The 25,215-nt window shown below is 38.3% G+C and overlaps 2 protein-coding genes across 2 annotated transcripts; both read left to right on the top strand.

Moving 5' to 3' along the window:
• Positions 1-3,597: 3,597 nt before the first annotated feature.
• On the top strand, positions 3,598-6,674 carry LOC140151266 (cell adhesion molecule-related/down-regulated by oncogenes-like). Its single transcript, XM_072173542.1, has one exon. It carries the CDS (start codon positions 3,933-3,935, stop codon positions 5,127-5,129), a length of 1,197 nt encoding a protein of 398 aa, XP_072029643.1. The 5' UTR covers positions 3,598-3,932; the 3' UTR covers positions 5,130-6,674.
• Positions 6,675-16,203: 9,529 nt separating this feature from the next.
• LOC140149913 (uncharacterized) lies at positions 16,204-21,391 on the top strand. Its single transcript, XM_072171926.1, has 3 exons — positions 16,204-16,358; positions 20,543-20,626; positions 21,106-21,391. Exons 1-3 carry the CDS (start codon positions 16,245-16,247, stop codon positions 21,346-21,348), a joined length of 441 nt encoding a protein of 146 aa, XP_072028027.1. The 5' UTR covers positions 16,204-16,244; the 3' UTR covers positions 21,349-21,391.
• Positions 21,392-25,215: the final 3,824 nt, after the last annotated feature.

Below are 25,215 nucleotides of genomic sequence, written 5' to 3' on the forward strand. Positions count from 1 at the left end.
ATGACGAGTTCTCAGGTGTACTCGCACAGGGTATATGGGATTACCGAAAAGGTGAATTCTTGACCGCTGCCTCCTCCGTCAACAATGAGCAATCCAAGAAGGTTGAAAGTGTTAAACACATCTATGTCCTCTCCATCAGCCTTTAACTGCTGGGCTGCTTTCCCTCCACAAATCGCGACCTTTGTCTCTTTGACATTAAGGAACAGCCCATACTCTTGCACAAGCTTCCTTTACCCTGTTTATTAGGTCTTGAAGTTTAGTTGTTGTTCTTGATATGATGGTGGTGTCAACATCGTACCTAAGGTTATTTATTATTCGTTGACTTCCAATTAATATCATTCCGAAGTATCAATAAATTGCTGAACGTCTTTACCAGTACAAAATTATGCCATTCGGTTTCAAAAATGCACCCGCAACTTTTCAGAGAATGCTAAACCAAATTGAAGCAGATATAGAGGGCTGTGAAGAGTATATAGATGATTTGAATACCTGAGTGGAAGAAGGGCCCAACTCCAATTCTTTACAAAAATAAAGATTTTATTGCCAACAGATTGTTCTTCCTTGTGTGTAAAAATCAACTAAAATCTTCCACGTACACGTACATAGTTTTCATGGAAGAAAGGCCCAACTCCATGGAGTTGGGCCCTTCTTCCACAAATATTGGGTTAAAAACGAATTAATTTTTTGTTAATCCATGAAATCTGCTTTTCACTACAATAAATTTCTTTGCTAAATATTACTTGTGTAATTAATGGATAATTACCCAATTTCTGTAGATATTTATAACATATCTGCTTACGGAACTGACACTTGCAGTATATTTGTACGCCAGCCCCCAATGAGGTATAATGGTTACCACATAGGGTTCTGGTCGTCACAGTCCCAGGTATAAACTAAAACACACAGAGTCGAAATAGCTGCATTTGGTACTGGATCTCTGATATCCTTCTTTTCTGGTATAAGTGTTACAGAGTAGATATATCGATGACTTGGATGTTCACTCAATGGTGGCATACACACAACTGACTACTCTCTCCTCTTGTGCCCATCTTATACGCTTAAAACTGGCATTTAGGGAATCTGGTCAGGTGGCGGCAATTGTCCAATCAGAGAACCAGGCTTGTTGGCAAGACTGGGCATGGTGGATCTTCTGGTGGTCTTGGAGAACAAAGATAGACCTACATATGAGGGGCCATCTGTGTTTACGTCATCCCAGGCAGGTCTCTCTTTGTCCTCCTCCCCATCCAGATAAACCCCTTAGGCCTACTTCTCAGTAGCCATTACCACCACCTATGTACCAGACTCCAATAACACCAGTGTTATGACAAGTTGATATGACACTGATACCAATGCCATTACCATCACCATTTAGTTATGGTCAGTTAAGTAAGATCAACTTGCCAATATACAGCGACTGATGGGGCAGAGAGAGAGAGAAACATCAGTTGTGTTTATCTTTACGATTTGTACAATGCAGTAAATTATTATTATCAATATCATATTTATAATAATCATATAATATGGACCATGATTTTGGGACCTCTTACATATTAGTGGAAGAAGTGCCGAACTCCAGCTCGTATTAAGACATGTACCGTTGCCATGGAAACATCATATATAATTTTGAATGTATGTAATATTGTATGTTCATGTATTAAAGGTCCCCTGAAGATGAAAACATTCTGCCCATAAAACTTTTCCAAATATTACATTTTTTTTCTTAATATCTCAAAAACTCTTTGATGGAGTTGGGCCCTTTTTCCACTCAGGTATTCATTTGATTGTTTATAGTCACACTTGGGGACAACACATGGAACAACTCCATCAATTGTTTAAGAAGCTGTCTGAAGTACAATTATTGACAATCAATCTGGTAAAAAGTAAGTTTTGCCATGCCACAGTCACATGCTTGGGATGTGGTGTAGGTCAAGGTCAGGTGAAGCCTATCAAAGCCAAAGTTGAAGCAATTGAGCAACACTCCCCACCTGTACACAAGAAAGCACTCATAAGATTCTTATAATTATAGGAATGGTATGGTTGGCTATTACAGAAAGTTCTGTCCAAACTTTTCAGAGATAGCAAGTTCACCTGCTTCACCAGTATTCACAGCACTGATTTTCAGAAGCAGTTCAAGTTGACGTTGAAACAACACATCTGTCAATATTAGTTGAAACAGAGCGGATAAGGAAGCAGGGAGCCTGTTTTCCTAAAGAAATTGTGTGAAAGGTAGCACCATTTTGGAGATAGTCAACTGCGCGCGAGGGTTTTATGCAAAGGATTATATAAGCCTTCAGTGGACTTCGCTGAACAGTGATCTTCGCAGGACTAGTGAATCAGAGTATTCATTAGGACTTTGAAATCGATAAGTAGAAGAAGGCTGCTGGCTAAGTAACATTATCAAACATATCGTGTATTTGATTGATTCTAACCGATTGTATGTATTTATGTCCACTCACAAGTTATTGTTAAATCATAGTTTTCTTTTGATTAAAAGATTCAGATATTGTTAACTTTGTGTATTTTGTTGTGGATTCTGAAGTGAATTTGGAAAATGGGTGAGTAGAGGTAGGGTCATTTGAGGTATTTGAGGTATTATTGTCAACCAGTGAAAATGATGTTTTAACTGATAAATCGTAATGTCACAGGCAAAAAAGACACAAGAAAAAAAGCACACTAATATTTTCAAAAATAAAAAGTGAATGAACAAATTTAATTCAATTCTATCACTATGCCAAATGAGGATAGGGTGTATCCTAGCAACCACACAAACAAATAAATTTATGCTCAAAACAACGATTACATCATCTCCTAACCATTACGTAATAGACAAATGCTGACGTCATGAGGGGATTACGCAATACCTCAATTACCTCAAATGACCCGACCTCTACTTGGGTGTTTATGGCCTCGAGTCATTAACGACTCGTAACAGTTACCAACAAGAGTCTAGAAGGCCTCATATTTGTATTATGTTTATTTTGTGCAATAAGTTCAACCAAGAAAAAATAAAGAGAAAAAGAAAAAGTAATGAAAGAAAAAATATCAAACCAAAGGTGTGATTGTGTTAGCCACTCTAGACACACCTGTCATCTTACGTTCATATGTTAAGTTGCTCTTAAGATACGGAGTTGAAATTTAGCAGACAATTACAAGAAGGCTCAATAAATAATATCTGAAATAAATCACACTGTTATATTATACCATCACAAAATGTGGTTCATTTTCTACATGTACCTTTTTGGGGACACCTTGTACATAAGAGAAAATAACTAGCCAAAGTTAATTATTACTTTAATGTATTTAATTTCGCACATAAAACTGACTGATTACTGTATCACTACTCGGTTCCTCGTTGATACTTCCCTGTATGTATCACGCTTGTTTACTAAAACATTGACATCTAATAGGCCTGTGTAACCTGCATCGAAACACGCCATGAAGTAACTTTATACTTTCATATTATGTAGAACAATATAAACCCAGGGATATAGGTTTCGAAAATCCCCAAATCAGCTACGATCACAACTTTTAATTTCATCTTTAATATATTTAAACAAACAACTTTGCTCTCAATTCATTTTCACTTCTAAAGCGTCAGGTGCAACCATACGGTAATGATAACTTCAAGTCTTCAAGTTGTTTTCAATCGCTCTGATATTTTTGTTGATCGACCTAATCAGCATTAACGATGATGTACCGTTCTTCATTCATCTGGCTGTTTCCATTCCTATTTTCCGCAAGTTATTACCCTGTATCCACTAGGAATCTGAGCCTCGAAGCATTCAATATCTCACCTCAAGTTGGATCTATTGTGGACTTCCAGTGCCACGGGCCTGCTATTGATGAGCGAGGCGACAACTGGTTTGCAAATGGCGGGAAACTAATGTGGTTAGCAGACGACATACCAATTGCGAACTCTACACGGGTTCATCATGAAGTTACGGACAGACAACGTTATTCGGTTGGATATTTCTTATCCTCTTTTGAATGAAGATTATTTCTCATTGCAAATCTCGCGTGTATCAATTGATGATAGCAAATCATATCAATGTGTCCTTGTTTCTGCGCTAAATGACATCCAGGCAGAATCGCGCCCGTCGATCCTTCACGTACAATACCCACCAGACGACCAGTTGTATCCACAATGCACCATTGATTCGAATCCGAGTGACGCAAAATTGGTTACGTTGAAATGCCGATCGGAAACCGCCTATCCCCCAGTACGTCTTTATTGGATATCTTCTAAAGGTAGATTAGTTCCGAATACACAATTCAACCAATTTACTGAAGCTTATTTAGATATTGCGATACCATCTTCATCCGATTATGTGTGTATATCAAATTACACCTCTGGCTCCGAGCAGATTAATAGACGATGCAAGTTGAACGCTCCAAAGATTTTGTTGTCGATTGAAAATAAAGAAATTATTGAAGGTGGCGAGGCTGTTTATATGTGCTCTGTAGATGCTAAACCTAAGTCGGACGATCTGTCATGGACGTCTGTTCCAGCCTTGGTTGCAAGAAATAAAACAATTGCATACGACGGTAACTCGGTTTCAATGCTTATTTTAAGTAATATAACAGCAAGTGATAACGGGATGGAGATCATATGTAGCAGTAAGAACCTTCTCGGAACTAACTTTGAGAAGAACGTATTGATTGTTAAGACTTTCGGTTCATCCACTGGAATCTATGTTCCTCCATTTGTAGTGACTTTGAAGCCTGTGATAGCAAAGGTTGTTGTGGGAGATATGGTGACGTTTACATGCGAAGGAAGTACGTACAGGAGCAGTTACAAATACAAGTGGTTTTATTGCGATACGGAAATAACTCCGCAAACCACGTCTGATAAATTCTTAATCAATCGGATTTCTACAAAACGGCTTAGCGTGCGGAAAGTAGATATCATGGACAACAACGCCACAATTTCGTGTGTTGTATCGGTTGATGGACAAGAGAGAGTTGCACGCGCGAAACTCTTCGTGATTCAGACAGAAACGGCCAGCGCACCATCTGATGCCATGTCAAAATCTAATTATCAAACGAAGACTTTGACCAATGGAAAATCATTCTTCCAATCCTTGGAGTGTTGTGTCTTCTGGTCATCATTGCGATGTTGTATTGGTTAATAGTAGTAGCAAAAAGTAAGTGTTCCGGTAGTAAGAAACAACATCAAGTCAGCTACACTGCTGAGAACGCAACTCCCGGATCCAATGGTTGTCCTAGCCACAACATGGACAAGGAACGGTCTGAAGCTTCTCACACAAGTTATAGAGTAACCAGTAAATCGGTCAACCAAAATCGCATGATGATCAATCTTCCTCCCACGCCTCAAACCTATCCAAAGACGGTGTCAACAATGGAATTAGAGGAATCAAGAACTTGCGTGATTCGGAAGATTATGAAGATATGGATACAATTCAGAGGAATTTCATTCACATTAACGTTTCTGAGAGCAGTGAATACCAGAGTATGATAGAGCATATTGAAAGATCTAATAGTTATCAAAATGCACCATGTAGTACTTTTGCTTATAACAAACCGATGTCGGAACCAATCTATTAATTTTTCATACCATCTCTTGAAAGAAAAATGACCGAGGTGGACAATAAACGTAAATCTTCATTAGAGGCAATCACTTTAGTTTTTAACTTTCTTTGCGCTCAGTTTGACTCGTTGATTCCACCCGGCGGATGGATTGGTAAAAAAAACTAGTTATACAATGGCCTATAAAGGCAGTTATATTCCGACGTCTGCGGACGTTCTACCGTTGCGGCAGACGCAGTTTACCGAAGCGTATTCCGCTGCGAACAAAGTTGATCAATGATGCAGAAAGAATAGAAGCTCGTACCGAACAACTGAAAATCGCTACATAGCTGGAGAACCGGTAATGCGACGTATATCGCAAAAACATCCCGAGCATGTGAGGGCTTCTTGATCTTCCATCACATCTCCTCACTCGTTTAATAACCTGCCTAAAGAATAGCACAGTGGCATAGCCAATATGGTGGGGGAAAGGGGGTAGCTGCGCCCCAATAAATATTGCCCCTCTTATGCCCCCTCCCCACAGGACGAGGACGATAGTTAAGAACTTTGGACCTTTTGTGCTTTTTAGCCCACTTTTGTAAGACGCTTTATTATTACGATGGAAATATTAGTCGAACGCGAACACAATGCCGGGACACGATGTGCATAACACAGTACGTACATGGCGTGCGGGCAGTCGTGGCATATCAAAACAATCGACACGACTCGCATTCGAATGAGAGGCTCTCATTGGCGACATATGCGATAGCGATTTTCTTTGTGTTGCCTCGTCTGTTTGGGCTCAAATTGAAAGTGAAAACTAACATTTTATACCCCAAAAAATACAATTCTATTTCTTATGGAAATGTTATAATATGGCTTTAAACCCATCATTTTACTATTATGTCCCGGTCATTTACTATTCTACTCTGTCTGCCTTCTCTCCTTTTATTTTCCAGCTAGCTAGAGCCTTTAATCCTCCAACGGTAATAGACATATTTATATATAAATGTTGCTTAATTATGTATGTGCAAGGATTAGGACATTTGTAGAATATTATTTGAGTAATTAAGACAAAATAATGGATTCAACACACATGGTTTGCGTGTTTTGATATTTGAAATATGAATAACACTTTTATCAAAGAGCTATAGACTATTTTTGTAATTGATATAGACAATTTTCGTAATTGACCACTTCGTCGCCGTTGGCGGCGTTTTGCTCTGTTGACTCCAATTTAGCGGAGCAGAAAACTGAAAGGGAGGTCAAAGATTTAATTACATACTCCCAATTGTGCAAAGTTAATTTGCTAAGTATCTATAAGGACTATCTAGCTCAGACTTGGTACATTATGTAGTACAAGTAAAATAGAAGTATATTACGTTAAGCATTTTGCTAATTTTACTCTGCATAATTAATTAGAGGCTATTAGAGTTCATTTTATTTTTTCAAGAATCTGGCCCAATGGTAAATCCGGCCCTGACAGGAGAGGGGCAACGGGGAAAGAAACCCAAGACTGAAGTGCAAATGCCTCGATGCTTGCTTTGTACCGCCCCTTATTAACAGGGAACAACTGGTGGCAAAGCCCAAGAATAAGGGGGGAAATGCCCTGATGCTCATACGTGCCGCTCCGGCTCCTTTTTGACAGGGAGATGGATACCGTGGGAAAACCAAAAGTTCCGATTTCGCCTTTATGCCACCCTTATTTAACAGGGGAAACTGGAGGAAAGCCCAAGACTGAGGAAGAAGGTGCGCCGATGCCCCCTAGATGCATGTCACACTTTGTATATTGTTGATGTTTTTGTTTAGTTCGTTTGTCTATACTTTCTATTCATGACCGTACGAGTGGTATCGATAATTGAGGGCCTTGTCCTGGAACTTTCATTTTCAAGTGAATATTTCAACATTATAGCCAGCATTCACTGATCAAAACCTGTCAATCAACATGATCAACGCTAATGCTGGTTTCATACTTCCCTGCCGCTTGCCGCTCTGAAGATGGTTTTGCTACACTGCGCAGTCGCACCGGAAACGCTAGCGGCGACCAGCGGCAAACCGATATCAATCATTCCTCCGCTTTGCCCAAGCGGCAGCATCGTGTTGAATTCAAGTCAACTCGGAGCGGTGCCGCTCTGACGTATGAGAACAAAATACGATTTTGGAGCAGTGCTAAGCGGCAAGAGTGGCCTTCAGAGTCATGCCGCTGCCACTCCGCTTGCAGACAAGTACATGCGGCATGATGAAGCGTCACGCCACTCAGCAGCAAGCGGCAGAAAGTATGAAACCAGCATTACGCTAGAGAGCAGCGTGCGTGGCCCAGTGGTTAAGGTATTTGACACTGCATGGTCCAGCAGATACCTAGTTCGATCCCCGTAGAAGAAAAATTATATTAAAGACAGGAAAGCACTGCTGAGTCATTTTCGGCATTACCGCAAGTATTCAGGTCAGATTCGTTGAATGGAATATCAGGGCCAGATTCGTTGAATGGAATATCAGGGCTTTGCTAAATCAGAACGCCGTAACATACATTCATCAGCGAGCAAACGCCAAACGTGAAAACAATCCAATAAAGACAAAATCTGACATAGAAATGTAGGATAAAAGAACGTCTAATATATATTTTTTGATTATCGCACCATGGTTAACCTAGTGTGCTATAATTTCAGACCGAATTAAAAAAGACTACTTTGCGTATGACGTCCTGCCTGTGCTGTCAACAAGACCGAAAATATCGTACTGCGTAGGTCAGTAACAATCTCGCCGCACGGTTGTTTGATAGCATGTAAAACGGAGTCATTTTAAAGAAAAGTTGAACAATGATGGCGCTATTTAGTTTAAATCTTGTTTGCATCCCTACAAGGGGTAGACACTTGTACAATTGTATTAGAACATCAGCAAAAAGACTGACAAATTACAAGGGAATTTTCAAAAAACCTTTGATTATTAAATGTAAGGAATAACTCATATTATTTGGCTAATTTAGATTTAAAATATATGTAAATAGCGCCCTCAATTTACACACAAATGTACAGTTTATAGAATAAAAATTACCCCAAAAAGGCAGAAAAAGATGAATAAATGTATATTATACAGTTTATTAGTGTGATAGCTGTTGGTATAATTCAGGTCTAGAATTGAACATTATATAATATTTTGTAAGAAAAAATAATAAATGATCACATCAAACAACCGTTTGTCCTGACGTCAGACGCAAACTTTTTAATCAGTCGGTCTTATATAGAGGTTATCCACTTCACTCATGTGTGACTTCTAACAAAAGGCACTGGTTCCCGTAGTATTCCTCATTCAAACTAATTCAATGCACGACCTCGGAGTTATCTGCATGACTTTGGCGGGCTATTTTGAAACAGTCATGGTTGCACATGCAGGTACTTCTTTAGAATGTCCTAAACAAGGTATAGCAGTCGTTGATAGGATATGCAGCTTATAGAACATGGATAACCTCTATAGATTATAGCAGTCCGAGGTGACGGCGAGGATAGCAATTATTCATACCCACAGACAGCTTTATGTGCACCATAGACATTGATATGTGATCAAATGAAAATAATAATGGTGACATGGATAGCTACATACTGCAGTTACTGTCCGTTTTCCTATACACAATACACAGTGCTCTTTCCCATTGACGCATGACCTCTACAAATAGCCCTACGTTAAAAGTATGGGGATATGACTAGTTAACGTCGCTGTGTGAAAAATAACCGGCCAATATTAAAAGTACTCTTCTAAACAGATAGCTTTTTAACATGTCCTAAATTTGTAGCTAATTTAGATGTTTGGAAATATTCGTACTTTGGTGTTTTAGTTAATGTTATAGGTAATCTACCAAAAAAAGTTGACAACATAAAGAAATCAGCAAGTTTAAAAAAGCCCACCTCGGCTCACTTTTTGAAACTTGGTCCCATTTGTAAAAGGTATTGATTTAAACTTCATCATATTATATAAATTTAAAACATTTCCAGAAGTGTAGTAGGCTTGTAATCTTGTTGGAAACGCTGTATTCTGTTGAAATAAAATAAAAACACTGATTTGCTGTTGGTATTCAAAATGGGACCAAGTTTCAAAAAGTGAGCCGAGGTGGGTTTTTTAAACTTGCTGATTTCTTTACGTTGTCAACGTTTTTTGGTAGATTTCTTTTCTTTTTATGAATGTAACCAAGCAGCTCCAAGCTTGGAAAGTCATCAGGTTACAAAGTGCTCCATAAAACGAAAAATAGATGTTTGAAGTTGCTGTTCATGATTTATGACAATAAATAATTAAACAAAACATTATCAGTCGTTTATTCTTAAAACTTGCTCGTCACGCGTGACTGAGACGTACACAATGATCAATATATATTTTAATATACTTTAATTATTCAAGGCAACGTAAATATGTACAGAAAATGTAAATATGAACAACACACACCCAATGTTGACAATGCCAGAGAGATACGGAGAGTAAGTCCGATTTACTTCCAAGTTGGAACTGGTAAATGCGCATATATTTAAGCCTATACTACGGAAACGTCTAAATGCCCCGACTGGGCAAGATAATCGTGTTTGAATGTTTGTGGTTCTTTATAGCCCTGCGGGGCAATCCACTTGGCTATCCAAATTTCGCGGTTTGTGGTTCTTTGTAGCCCTGCGGGCCAACCTAGTTGGATATGCCTATTAAGCGGCGGTTATCTGCGATCTTTCGTGGTTTGTGGTTTTAATTTCCCTTATCAAGCACTGCCCTCTATCGGGAGCTAATTTATAGTTTAAGCTTGTTGGATATCCATATTTCGTGGTTTGTGGTTCTTTGTAGCCCTGGGGCAATCTAGTTGCAAATACAAATTTCGCGGTTTGTGGCTCTTCATTTCGTTTCATTTCGTTTATCGCGGTTTGTGGTCTTAATTTATTGGATATCCATATTTCGCGGTTTGTGGTTCTTTATAATCTATAGGCCTGTGGGCAATCTAGTTGGATATCCAAATTTCGCGGTTTGTGGTTCTTTGTAGCCCTGCGGGCCAACCTAGTTGGATATGCCTAGTAAGCGGCGGTTATCTGCGATCTTTCGTGGTTTGTGGTTTTAATTTCCCTTATCAAGCACTGCCCTCTATCGGGAGCTAATTTATAGTTTAAGCTTGTTGGATATCCATATTTCGTGGTTTGTGGTTCTTTGTAGCCCTGTGGGGCAATCTAGTTGCATATCCAAATTTCGCGGTTTGTGGCTCTTCGTTTCATTTCATTTTATCGCGGTTTGTGGTCTTAATTTGTTGGATATCCATATTTCGCGGTTTTTGGTTCTTTTAGCCCTGCGGGGCAATCTAGTTGGATATCCCTATTAAGCGGAGGTTGTCGGCGATTTTTCGCGGTTTGTGATTTTAATTTCCCTTATCAAGCCCTCTATCGGCAGTTAATTTATAGTTTAAGCTTGTTGGATATCCAAATTTCGCGGTTTGTGGGTCTTTATAGCCATGCGAGGCAATCTAGTTGGATATCCAAATTTAACGGCAGTTGTTGGCGATCTTTCGCGGTTTGTGGTCTTAATTTGTTGGATATCCATATTTCGCGGTTTGTGGTTCTTTATAATCGATAAGACTGCGGGCAATCTTGTTGGATATGCAAATTTCGCGGTTTGTGGTTCTTTGTAGCCCTGCGGGGCAATCTAGTTGGATATCCCTATTAAGCGGCGGTTGTCAGCGATCTTTCGCGGTTTGTGATTTTAATTTCCCTTATCAGGCCCTGCCCTCTATCGGGAGCTAATTTATAGTTTAAGCCTGTTGGATAACCATATTTCGTGGTATGTGATTCTTTGTAGCCCTGCTGGGCTATCTAGTTGGATATCCAAATGTCGCGGTTTGTGGTTCTTTATAGCCCTGCGGTGAAATCTAGTTGGATATCAATATTCAGCGGCAGTTGTTGGCGATCTTTCGCGGTTTGTGATTTTAATTTGTGACAATTTATAATATTTATTGCAAATATAATTTCAGATTGAACTGTGAACATGTGTTTTAAATGACGAAGATGTCATGATAGTCAGGCATGGTGAAAGCATCTGGATGGTGAAAGTAGGCCTAGGCCTAAATGAGAATAAAAAATCAAACATGTTTGTTTGATGAAAAAAAAAAAATATCATAATAGCAATGGATGTTCGAGATGGTGTTATTCTTGATTTATGACAATAAATTGGTTAATAAAACAATAAAAAAAAAAAGTGGTGGGAAGTTTCGAACCTGAGCAAAAATTCATAAATGGATTAGAAGTCCAGGACCTTAACCGCTTCGCCACGGGACGACCCGATATCACGACGTGTGAAAGTGGAGTATTTATTAATATGAATGTATGCTGTGGTCCGGAAAGAATAAAAGAATTGCGAAAAACTTGATTTTTTGGCGAATGGGATCCAGAATTTGTATGTAGGGTATCCAGGAATATACTAGGGTATATTTGAAAGTGAATCTCAAAAGGTAGTGCGACAGTGACAGCCATGTATGGCTGTAGCAGTGACGAAAGATTGTGGATATCAGTATGATTAGCTATGATTTTCCACTAATTTTGGCTATGAAATACCGCGTGAAATAAAGCAAGAATGTTTATTTATTATCAAACAATCGGATTGACTGTATGATTGGTGTAACTTTTTGAATTAATGAGTTATTAAAATATTACACTTTGGATATTAAATACGATTTAGCATGGTTTTAGATATATTTTGTACCCAGCGAAAAATATCATAGAACAATAGCGTTTTGTTTCGTGTAAATATAGTCCCGCGGTGCATCTTCTTATTCTTCTTTATCAGTCGTTTTTTTAAAACTTGCTGGTCATGCTACCGCGTGACTCTAATATAGTCCCGCGGTGCATCTTCTTATTCTTCTTTATCAGTCGTTTTTTTTAAAACTTGCTGGTCATGCTACCGCGTGACTCTAATAGTACATTGCCTAGTTAACGTCGCTGTGTGAAAAATAACCGGCCAATATTAAAAGTACTCTTCTAAAATTCTAGACAATATAGTTTTGTAACATGTCCTAAATTTTTAGCTAATTTAGGTGTTTGGAGAGGGTCGTACTTTTGTGTTTTAGGAAGGATATGTAAACGACAGATAACACCAAAAATATGAAGAAATAATTTCCAAACCGTGTTAAGTCAACAATCATTATGTTGCTCATTTTCAAGAATGCTGGTTTACAAAAAGCACGCCATTGTCTCATTTCGTGAATAAAAGTACACATACCATTGTTTCCTTTCGTTTCCTTTATAATCGGTTACCCAACTGAAGCTATAATACAAACTTTATTGCGATATCGCACATGAAAACAGTCACATGTGCACAGCCAGAGAAGATCCGATTTAATCAGTTGAGCTGTTTCAATGAGTGTTATCTTGGTTTAATAGCTTTTAATGGGGTTAAGTCCTGCAAAGGTCGAGATGAATTCTACTGTAGACATGACTGCATCATGATGGATTAAGACAAAATATTTTGTACAGAATCCCTTGAAGCATTTTCTCCTAGTTGAGCATCTCTATCATTCTACAGTAGATTCTATATCTGTATGCATGACAGCACCAAATTAAAACGATAGACGAATGGATTTGTCCTCCACTCTGCTTTATTATGCGAATGCTGTTTCTCAACCAAGTCCCACAACAACAGTTTCACCCATCTCGTGCTTATTTGCAGAGCTTGTCAATCAAGTACAAACGAGAAAGGGAAGGGAGATTTTGTTATACTATACGTAAAACTTGAAACCGATCCATTTATCCAACTACCAATACGGTCTAATGACATGTCGGTGCTGAAACGTTGTTTGCCTATATATATACTGCGCCAATATAGTATCCTTACACTTGGAAAAATAATCACAATTTCAAAACTGAACAATATTGAGGTAAATTTATTTTTTCAATAGATGCACTATCTAATCATGCACATTTTGACACCACATTGAATCCAATGTGACCACGAGAAGTAAAGTTACAAGCAATTGAATAGACGACGGTCCCATTTTAAAAGTGACAAACTGGCCTATACAAGGTGCAAAAAGATTCCAACAAGCGAAACAAAGAGACAACACAGTTTCTTCAATAAAGCGTTATTTAAAGCAGTTTTTATTTCAGTTTTTACTTCTCTGTAATTTTCATAACTTTCATTTTATTTGTCAGTTCTTTTGTTTCAGTTTTCTTTTGTTCCTTTTGTTTTGAATTAAAGCCAAACGCATAAATTGCCATTCACCACTCTCAAACCAGATGTCTAGTCTGTGGAGTTTTGAATGGGCCAGTTTGTCACTTTTAAAACTGGACCTGCGTCTAATCAAATACTTGTAACTTTGCTTCTTGAGGTCACATTGGATTCAATGTGGTGTCAAAATGTGCATGATTAGATAGTGCATCTATTGAAAAAACAAATTTACCCCAACATTGTTCAGCTTGGAAATTGTGATTATTTTTCCAAGTGTAAGGATACTTTATTGGCGCAGTATACTTTCTAACTGCATGGATTGTAGATGTCAACATTATTATTCCGTAAAAGTTACGTAGCTTCACCCACAGAGAGTATAAACACAAGTTCCAGTAATATCCTGTTAGGGATGAAATCAAAACTCGGCGGTTGTCGAACCGCGTTCCATTGCTCAGAACAATAGAAACCGGCTCCAACCGGACGGAACAGCCCGGAACCGGCGGTCAACCGCCGCGCCGGTCGAGTTTTGATTTCATCAGTCACAACTATATGTGACGTGTCATGTCAAAAGGAGACACTTTTGGGCATGTTATAAATTTTGAGGTTTTTACATATCTTAAATATCGAGATATTTTGCTCCACACCGCCGTTTTCCTCAATGAAATCGGACATTCATAAGCGAAGATATTGAATTCGTAAGTTATGGTATTGTAAAATTGGAAATTGAGATATCGGCCTTACAAAATATTATTGACAATGTTGAGAGTAGGAATTACCTTGAAAAATGTCTCAAAAAATACAAGATGCCAGTTACATTCCGGTCTGAAACTATCAGACAATAATTTTAAACATTAATAAGATCACAAATTCGCAACAAACCCAAATTGTTAAAAAATCACCCCGGGCAGATTTTTGGCTATTCTCCATTTACGATCCTGCCCAAGTATCTCCTTTTGACATGACACATCACATATATCCTGGCGAAGTACACTCCTATCTACAGGAACATACTATTTATCCAAATCTGCTCTTCTTGTCCGAACTGGAAAATATTCATACACCAGACTTCAGATTTTCGAAAAAGATAAAATCCCTTTCTTGGAAATATGAGCACTTTTGACGTTATCCAGATCTTCCTACTCTCAGCAGTTGATTGTAGTTATGTCACTACTATTATTATTTGGATCCAAATGCACTGCTTTGAGAGCATGTATAACCATACCGTGACAGTAACACAAGGGCCTCAAGTTAGTTTTCTCCGCCTTTTATAGTATACACCAAGCTGGTAGGCTATTTACACTATTTACACTATTTAATAGTTTATTACTGGCATTATCATGTTCTCTTCTCTAAATAAAAATTAATATTTTCCGTGAGCACCTTCCCTTCCCTTGTGTTGTCTGCTGGTTGTGGTATGTAAAGTTTGTTTTGGTAAGTTCATTTGATGTTTGGGAAAGGCTAACTTTCAGGCCTTTTTGGTCTTCCAGCCTGTAATGCGTGTCGTGTTTGTATTATTGTATGTTATTTTTTATGTCTTTTTTGTTGTAATGTATTATGATTGTTTTGGAAATAAAATATGAATGAATGAATGTTCTAATATTCGTTACTTCGCATACATTCAGTAACATCTGATGCATCAATTACATTCTGGTAACTGTGATGCTGGGAACTTCCCCAAACAGATAATAGACCTGCTTGTAAGCTAGGCGATTCCCAGATTGATCTAAACGGATCTTTCTTTCTTTCTTTATTTATTAAAACTTCTTTTGCCTGGGTAACAAAACTCAGTGTAAACACTGTTTTACAGTTTGGCCCAGGGGTCAAACTTAAAACATCAAAAAATAAACAATACATATTAAAATACATTACATTAAGTATAATATCAGATTGCACAATTTAACAAAATTAGGAATACAATAAAAACTAGACCAGCCTAGGCATAAAATTTGCATACAAACAATTGCACTTTAGGACATCATAAGGTGAAATTTACTTGCAAGCATATTTAAGATAACCGACTGTAGCTGACAACGGATTTTTATTTTTTAATGTATAAAAGGATATCTCCCATCTACATACACCATCACAAGTATTATTATTATTATTATTATTATTATTATTATTATTATTATTATTATTATTATTGGTGTTATTATGTTATTATTATTATTATTATTATTATTATTATTATTATTATTATTATTATTATTATTATTATTATTATTATTATTATTATTCCTCTCCAAATTTGTCCCCCCAGATCGTAGCCCTCGGTAGCACCCACTATGACCTGTGGTAACTCCGGCCCTGAGGGTGTGACTATTTTGATAGAAACTATCAGAGTTTCTATCCTATATTAAATAGTTCAATATTTACCAAAAAGAAGGACAAGTTCCAAAGGGCAAACTCATGCATACTCACGTGAGTATGCAAGCAACTATATCACGGTGTTGGTATAACCAAATTAAATCGACAAGCTAACTCAATTATTACGGTTCCAAATTCTTTTTCCAACAGTAGAATAATTCAGATTTATATATCAATTCAGGATGTCTTACCCGTATCCAGGAATGCCAGCCGGACCACCAGGAATACCGCAGCCTGGTGGCGCACATCATCATCACCACCCTCACGTACCGCCAGCGGGACCGGCAGCAGGCGAGGTAACTACGGTACATTACGCGTTATCTATGTATTTCAGTACATGCGATTTGGCAATACGCTCCCATTAGGCTTCAGCCTAATGATTCTTTTGGAAATCACTGTCGTAACCATAGAACTGTAGTTATTATACAGCCCTACACACAGTGTCAACACCCTGTATTATAAATATTTTTTTCCATACAGCTCTATACTTCGTTGAAATCAATATTCTATTATTGACACAGATGAAGAAAGTTTACATATGCATTGTGTTATAGGACTTGCACCTGGAACTTAACTGATGGGCTAAACGTGTTCCTTTATACCTATTGTAATTCTCAAAATTAAATATATCACAATTTTTACTTTGGATTTCAAAATCTTTACTTATAAAATGCAGTAAAAGATATCCACAGCAAGCTGCAAGGCCCCGCTAATAGTGTATTGCTTTTCGAGTTAGTGTACTGGAAACAAAACCCTGGTTTTACCTGAAAACAAATCGATTTTTCTTGTAATAGAAACATCATATGGGGTACTAGAGCATGCACAAATCGTAATAATGTGTAGAATATAGAAACTCTCGAACAAAATCGCCATGCGTAGCTGTTGAAAAACGAGAGGATTCGCTGTACTATCACGGCAATTTTTGACACGAAGATATAGGGATGATGACGATGTGATACATGTCCTATAGAGCTTTATGGTCATAACCTAACCGGTATAATCAAAGGAATTTTGAGGCGTAAGCCGTAATTCAAGGCGTTAGATGTATTTGGAAATTACAACTTCTTACAACAAATTCTACTATTTAAGTATTTAGGCAAACGCCTTGAAACTCCATGGACTGTCTTGTGTCAAAAGTAATGGAATTATACGGTAATAGAGTGAGACTGTCCGCGGAGACTGTGATCATTGTCATCAGGTCATGACCTTTTGACCTTAGACTTGTAGACTCTAGAAAGTTTGACCCCCCCCTCCCCGCTCTTGTTGAGGTAGAGATGGCATATAAATTCACTTTAATGTAGACACAGTGCCCCGTTAACGTCTTGCTCAAACCACCTGAGGTCTCTGTCTAATCGTGTGTTCACTCGCAAACTGATAATAATTAGCCTATAATACATTTTATATGGAATTTGGAACAAAGCTTTTATTGTTGAATAATTAGAATTGTTCTCTCTGTGTTGAAGCTCTAATAATCGGACATCATGATGGCAGTTTAAAACAGCTTCAAGTAAAAATTCAGTCGGCTGCGGAGCAGGCGACTACAAGCTCTCTCAAACTGCTGCAATCTTGGATGAGCGAAGCAATTTTGTTTGGCTGTAGCATCATTTCAGTATCTCCCAGGAGGTGCTAAACATATTGCAAGTACAGTACAGTGTACGTGATCGTCCTGGTTTCCGCTTAATTCCCATGAGTTGGAATAGAAATGGCATATTCTTTCTCTGGCTCGTCGTCTGTAAGGACGATGTGTATGGCCAAGAAATCTGAGTTGATGGGTCTTGACAACTAGTGGAGTTGTATTGGTCAGATTATAGATTATTTCATTTGGAATCAGATCCACGCGCTTGATATTTAACATGACTTTGTAGAAAGATGCTTCAAAGACAACAATCTTGTTTCCAATGTTTGGTCCATACTTCGCACCCATACGGTAACATAGGTTGTCTGGATTGTCTCAAACAGCTTTTGATTGGCAGGGATGAGCTTCTCCAAAGGCGTTTCCGTTTCCAGAATGCCGTCCAGGATTGTGATTTCCTTCTCTTTAGGTCTAAACACTAGAGCCCATCTTGGATCCCAAGTATCCCAAGTCTGTGACATGGGTGATGATAGACTTCATGTGCTGGTTGAGTCATATATCCTCTCTCAGGTGCACTGATGACAAGACATAGATCTGCTGCTGCAGTTCCAGTCCTAGAGTTGTGACTGAACCCGGGGTATATGAAGATTCCAACAGGGCAATATCGTCTGCGAAATCCAGATCCCCTAGCATGATACTTCCTTCACCGACGCGGGTGGGTAACAACTTCACAGCGTCAACTCTAGACGTGGAATTCTTCAGACGGTAGTTTACCAGGACCATGAACAGGAACGGTTCCAACATCACCCTGAAGCACTCCAGTTGTTACTTGAAAAGGCTCTGAGATACGTCCATCAACCATGACGGTACTAGAGCCATGTAGAGCACCTGGATGGCGCAGACCACAAGCTTTGGTATTTCGTAATGTCACAACATTGAAAACACGAGGGACCTGTTGGACGGAGCCGAAGCCTTGAAGTCCACAAAGATCTAAAACCAGCTTGGTTGCTTTTTCAGTAAAGGATGAATTTGTGGACGAATCCTGATTACATTTTATAACCCATAGACGTGACGGTATCAGCGTTGAGAATACTTCCATACAGAAGTTTATAATTATATCAATCATGGTATCTCCTCCTCCCTGAAGTGCTGCAGGAGTTATAGCACAGTAAAATGCTGCTGCTTTGTTGGTTCTGCTATTGTTTCGACTACTTCATCACAAGTTGGGGGCTCAGTGATAATATTATGAAGATCCTCATCAAGCGGATGAAGTTCTGAAATTGCTGTGACGCTGTCATTATTTAGGAGGAAGCTGAAATATTCCTTCCATTCCTTAAGCAATTCATGGTCACTGGCCGGCCAGAGGCGTAGCAAGAGCCTTGGGAGCCCATGGAACAGTGCAGGCCCTTTTAATATCTCCTTTATTACTCGGGGCCCTGAACCCTCGGGGCCCCTGGATTTCGTCCACCCTTTGGCTGGGGGCTGATCCATCGATCATTTTGATTTTCACGTCTATGCCTTGAATTCTTCCTGGAAAGTTAATGATTATTTTTCCAGGCGGTATTGTAAAAGTTGTTTAGGCTGGTGTTCAAGTTCCTCATCTTCCTCTAGATTTGAGATACGGAGTACAGCTTTTTGACCGCATCTAATTTTAAGTCTAATGGTTCTGTCTGATTCCCAGCAGACCGCATGTCTCTTACTTTCCAAATACTTTCTCGGCAACTTCACGAATCGTTGTTTAAAGGGACTCATACCTATCAAAGATGGGTGAAGTGTCATCGATGCTCAAGACCTGGAATCTGTTTGATAGATCCAGCTGAAACTCCTCCTTTGTATCAGGGTCTTCCAACTTCTTCCAGTTGAATTTTGTCCGGATTTGTTGGTCTCTTGCAAGTTTTTCCTTTGCTTATTCGCAGATTGGCTAGACGGAAGGCTCAAAATACGATGATCGGAGTCCACTTCTACTGAGTTGTTGCTGTTTATTTACTTGCTGTTATCTAACTGGTAGGTTGATCCAGCTGGATGGGTCCTAGTCCAGAGACGGTTCATGGGTTAGGGAATCTCATTTGGGAAGGTCGACTGTTGACCAGACACTTACCATTGTCATTGGTTGAATCATGGTAGCAGTGTGGGCCAATGACCCAAGGGCCAAGGATGGGAGAGATGATTGTCCAATCCTATTCTGGCATTAAAATCACCGAGGATGGGTGGATGTTGTCCCTTTTCATACATATATGGTCCAGGTGATCAGATAGAGATGAGTAAAAGTCCTCCTTGTCAGAAGATGTTGAGTTCTCAATGGTAGCCCGAAACATCATGACTTCCTTCCTCACCATAGGCATCCAAGCGGAGAAGTCAGTGGAAATCGCAGTGACGGCGCGGCGGTGCGAGTGTCTCGGGATAACTCAGTGGGTGCATACCTGTACAGGGTGGCGCCAGGGTTGAACTTGGCAAAAGGATGCTAGACGGGGGTTCCAGGGAGTGGCCCCCTGGCGGGGGTCAAGGGGAGAGGCCTTTGGTGGGGGGTCAGTCCCGGGGGTCAGTAGGCGAAACCCTCTGAAGCTGTTGCTTTTTAATGAACAATAGGTATAAAATAAAACATAAAATCGTCACAATTTAACAATTTAACCCCTAACTTTGACCAAATTCCGCTTCTTTCTCTTCATAAGTTTTGATTTGTTTTTGCTCTCAAGCCCCCTGCCCCCTCCTGCAAAGCCCCTGCAACAGTAATTCTTAGCTGAGGGTTGTGATGCGATATTATCCGCTGGTATTTAATAGCGATTTTGCTTGTATTGCCTCATCTGTTCTGGTCCAAATTAAAATGGGACATACTTTGCGGAAAAGAAATACTATTTTGTACGGAAATGTTAATATATGGAAATAATAAAATCACGTTTTACTCAACAGGTGGACTTTGTTCAAGTCAAAATACGATACCGAGACAGAGACATGATGAACTCGTACAAAGTGCACATATTTGCTGAAGATAGGGTACGTACGAACGTCACAAATCAGTGAGAAAATCGAGTGATTTCAAATGCTCTTGAATAATAATCTTATGCTCTGGTATTAGACTTGCTTTATATTTTGTTATTTGACGTAAAATATTCGATGCAACATGTCTTCGTTATTTTCCCATTAAATTTCCAAATATATTTGATTTTCCGTAAACGAACATTTGTTAAAAGATAAAAATGTTGAACGAATATTCTACGTGGACTATTTGGAGTATGGCCCTTAATGGCTAAATAGTTAAATGTCCATTGAAAGCTCATAGACTTGTCAATTAAGTAAAATAATGGGTACACCTGGGCAAAATTGGAACACCAATGTTTTTGCTTTGTGGGGGTAAAATGCTACTTTGCATACAAACAAGCCAACTAGCTCTTGATATTTTTGAGGGAATTTTTATGGCCAGCACCAGAGGGCCAACACACAGAGCATTAATGCCTTTTATTTCTTACTCTCAGGTTTTAGGAAACCTTCATGCAGAAGTTCAAAATCTCAACCCAAGATCTGAGTTGAAACGAAACCAGGAGGCGCATTGTATTACAGTCACAAGGATGGGCAAATGTGACCATTTCTTTGATATTCAACTATTTCGCCTTCTTAATCGTCGTGGATTCAAACTGAAGACCTCGCATTCTACGACCCTTCAAGTGGATAGCGCAAACGATGTTATATCTACATATGTGCTTGCCAGAGGCGGATGATTCGCCACATATGCGCCACCATAGTCTAATCATTTGATTTTGAAATTGCTGGTTTATCTGTATCTAAGAGAATATTTTAACTGATTTTTTTAAGATTATCATTTTGAGATTAGGCCAAAAAAAGGGTTGTCTCAAAGCTTGCAGACTTTTTTCTCAAAATACCATAAAAAAAAGTCGGGAATAAAAAAAATTGCATTTCGCATTTGTTTTCAAACCACTCGTGAGCTTTGAGACAAACATTTTATTTTTTGCCTTATTTGTATTTAAGGTCAATATACCTTTATTGCCCCATAAGCTTATGCACATGGCCCTTGTGAATGGTCCCCCGGAATGAGGGTAGTGAATTTTGGCTCAAACAATCTATTATTACCGTCTTCTCTGAACACCAACTTTTTGAACATGATCTCAGCAAATATCCTATAGCCGGAGACAGTTATACCTCGACATTAAAGATACAAATAATGCACAATCTTTTAAAATGATTTTTTTTTTTTCCAAACCTGATATTTTGGCATAAGTTGTAGTTTACACATGTCCCAACATACACCTACTTGGAATTCATTGTAAACATCTCAAAAAAGTAACTAGCCCCCTTAAATAATGGCCATTTTTCAAAAACGGGCTATTGTATTACAAATCTGTAAAATGCGTTGGAGGCAGAATTTACTTCTGCACATTTTGACACCTCATTTGATACGATAGCCCAGAAAACAATAAAACACCAGTCAATTTAGCGTATAGTGAGGTCCAGATTTGAAAGTTACACTTACCACGTTGCAATTGCTTACAACAATACAAAAACACTCAGATATCATTACACAGATTTCCTTCCATTATACTGAATACAAATCAATAGAATTTACTGCAACTTTCAAATCTTGGGTTACCATGTTACATTAATTTAAATGTACGCTGTGACGTCAATATTTAGTCAATTGCTACAAATGAGGTGTCAAAATGTGTAGAAATAAATTCTGCTTCCAACGCATTTTACAGATTTGTAATACAATCGCCCATTTTTTAACAATGGCCATTATTTAAGGGGGGCAATTACTTTTTTTGAGATGTTTATTTGTAGGATAACAGTGCAATGTTGAATTAAAGCCATATTATAACATTTCTTTAAAAATAGATTAGTATTCATTTTCAATAAAATATTAGCATTTACTGTCAGATATGTCCCTTTTAATTTTGAGCCGAACAAGTGAGGTAAAGCAAAGAAAATAGGAATTTACAACTAGCGCCAATGCATGTTACTCCGGTGGTTGTAATATGGTACGACCCTCTGGCGTTTGTGTGTTTGTCCCGCACACCGTGTACGTAGGGGTGTGTTGACATCGCATACGCGTTCGACTAATATTTCTATCATAATAATAAAACGCCGGTTCCGGCGGTTTATTCAAAATCTCGATTTTGACTAAACTACAGCACCTTTGAGGGCGTTCTCCTCAGCAAATGTTATAATATGACTTTAATGTGTTAATAAGATATTCACTCAACCATATAACACCACAGTTAGATATTAAGTGCGATTTATTTACTTTTACTTCATTATTTCGGCTTCATGCCAGTTGTTGTTATTATTTCATATATGTAAAGAAAACAAAATAAAAATTTGACCGAAATCGTATAAGTTTTGGTTTTCTGCAAAAATGATAACGCTTTTACCCACAAGAGGTCGATCCTTCATGTAATTATTTCGTGTAAGCTAACCCTAACCCTAATCCTAACACTAACCTTAATCCTAACACTAACCTTAACCCTAACCCTAATTTCGTGTAAAATTACATGAAGGAATAACCCCACAAGAAACCCCACAAGACAAGTCTGCCAATCCCTTTTGGAAATTCATGTCAACTCATCTCACAATAGTTGCAAGTTCAGAACGAGACCCGCTCCCATCCGAAAACCGCGACGCCCAAGTCTCTTTTCTCTGGGCAGAGCGGTCACTGGGGATGTGTTGTGTTTTATGGAATGGCATGGCTGGAATTGTTTATCAAAAAGGAAATGCAAAGCAGTCTACTTTTCCGGAAAAACAATCGAGCAAATATACGGCTTAAAATCTTACCTGACGATACTCATAAATAAAGCTTTTCCCGGAAACTTTCAAAGTGAAAATTTGTTTTGAGACAAACTGGATAAAGATATAAAATTAGTTCTTATTTTTGACATGTTTACAGCTTGAGTTAGATTTAGTTATTCTCAAAGCTATTGTCTTAGCTAGATTTAATTGAATTTTCTCTCGGATTAGGGCATTTTGTATTTCATTATATTCTCGTGCGATATATAGATGAAACTATAGATTGGCTTATTAGATAGGTGTTTCCCTGGTGGTGTCACATTACGCGTACAATGAAAATTCTCTCATTTTGCTATAAATGTCAAGCCAAAAAAATAAGGTACCAGTTATACGTTCACCAGTATATATCCTAACCAAAGACAGATACGGGGCGGTCAAAAAGTTCGTAGAACTCGGTGTGCTACTTTGTCGCACGGTATTGAGTTTTGTTTCATTTGAAAGCTTGTTCCTTCAAAACATTACTGCAAAGATATTAGATTTTTGCATCACTGTATATTAAGGGATGTTGATTTTCAACTTTTTTTAGATATTTGATTTGAAACAAATGGAGATATCTGTGACTTGCCATAACATTAACTACCATGCAAAGAAAACAAATTCTACCCATGACAGTTGAACTATGATAATCTCTATTCAATCCTGTGTAAAGCAGGGAACTAATTAGCGCATTGCTCAGAATATCAATTTAGGAAAACTATCAATGTATCATTTGCAAAATCATCCATATCTTAAAAAAGTGTTGATGTTATGTATATAATTTTGGTATCATTTTAAAGGTTATTGTCCCGTACTTACAATTTTATTCAAATCATAAAATGTCAAAAATGCGACTTGTTCTTGGTTTTGTCGGAACGGGTCACAATTATTTATTAGAGTAGTCTTTTAAAACATATGTGACTCCTCGCCACAACTGAGCCCGGATGTCGCCAGTGCCACTATTGAGATATGCTCCATCGAACTTTACAATAAACAATAGGAAAGAAAGGATTTATTGACTGTTTTATTGATTTTCACTACTTAAATGTCAAGTACTATAGACATGATATACATCATTTTAAAGCTAATTTCAAGCAGAATATTTTGGTTGAATATCTCAAAAATGATGATTGGCGACATCCGGGCTCAGTTGTGGCGAGGAGTCACATATATTAAATAGAAGTGTTCTTCTTAATATGAACAGGAAATGAGTCGAGGAAGCCAATAATGCATTTAATATATTTACATCTTAATATACCGGTAGGCGTTTTCCCCTACATGTAACATTCTGTTCTACTACAACGTGTTTATGGTAGATTATAGTGAATATACCGAGTTTTCTTATTCCTTGTATATGTATACCAAAACACTTTGCTGTTTATAATCAGTGTGTTTATAGTGGGAGCAGATTTACGGTACATTGGCGTATAATTTCTATCCGGTCATAAATTATCCGGAAACATGCTCACTATAAGCACTAGCCGTATTTATATGTACCACACATATCCTTCTCAACCCAATTATATTGGCGCGAGACATTTGTACTACAAATACACGAGGATAAATTATGTGCTGTATTACCGGCCGGAACTTCTTCATGATGCGTAGGATACGCTCGCATGACATTCGGAACGCTTCTCATCCCAAGAGTTATCAAAACAGAAGCTACATGTTCGCCGCTATGATCACACTGTTGAATGGGCTGTTTGTAGCTCGCGCCACAATATTTACACATTCCCTGTGTGAACTCGGGGTCATTATGCAAAAGTACGATATTGTTAGTTGGTATATAATTTGTGCGGTAACAGTCA

Source organism: Amphiura filiformis, chromosome 4 (genome assembly GCF_039555335.1).
Source record: "Amphiura filiformis chromosome 4, Afil_fr2py, whole genome shotgun sequence".
Lineage (NCBI taxonomy): Eukaryota > Metazoa > Echinodermata > Ophiuroidea > Amphilepidida > Amphiuridae > Amphiura > Amphiura filiformis.

Coding starts and splice junctions, on each gene's coding strand:
- LOC140151266 (XM_072173542.1), top strand. CDS start 3,933: ATGAAGTTACGGACAGACAACGTTATTCGGTTGGATATTTCTTATCCT.
- LOC140149913 (XM_072171926.1), top strand. CDS start 16,245: ATGTCTTACCCGTATCCAGGAATGCCAGCCGGACCACCAGGAATACCG. Junction 16,359..20,542: donor CGGGACCGGCAGCAGGCGAG/GTAACTACGGTA, acceptor TTTACTCAACAG/GTGGACTTTGTTCAAGTCAA. Junction 20,627..21,105: donor ACATATTTGCTGAAGATAGG/GTACGTACGAAC, acceptor TCTTACTCTCAG/GTTTTAGGAAACCTTCATGC.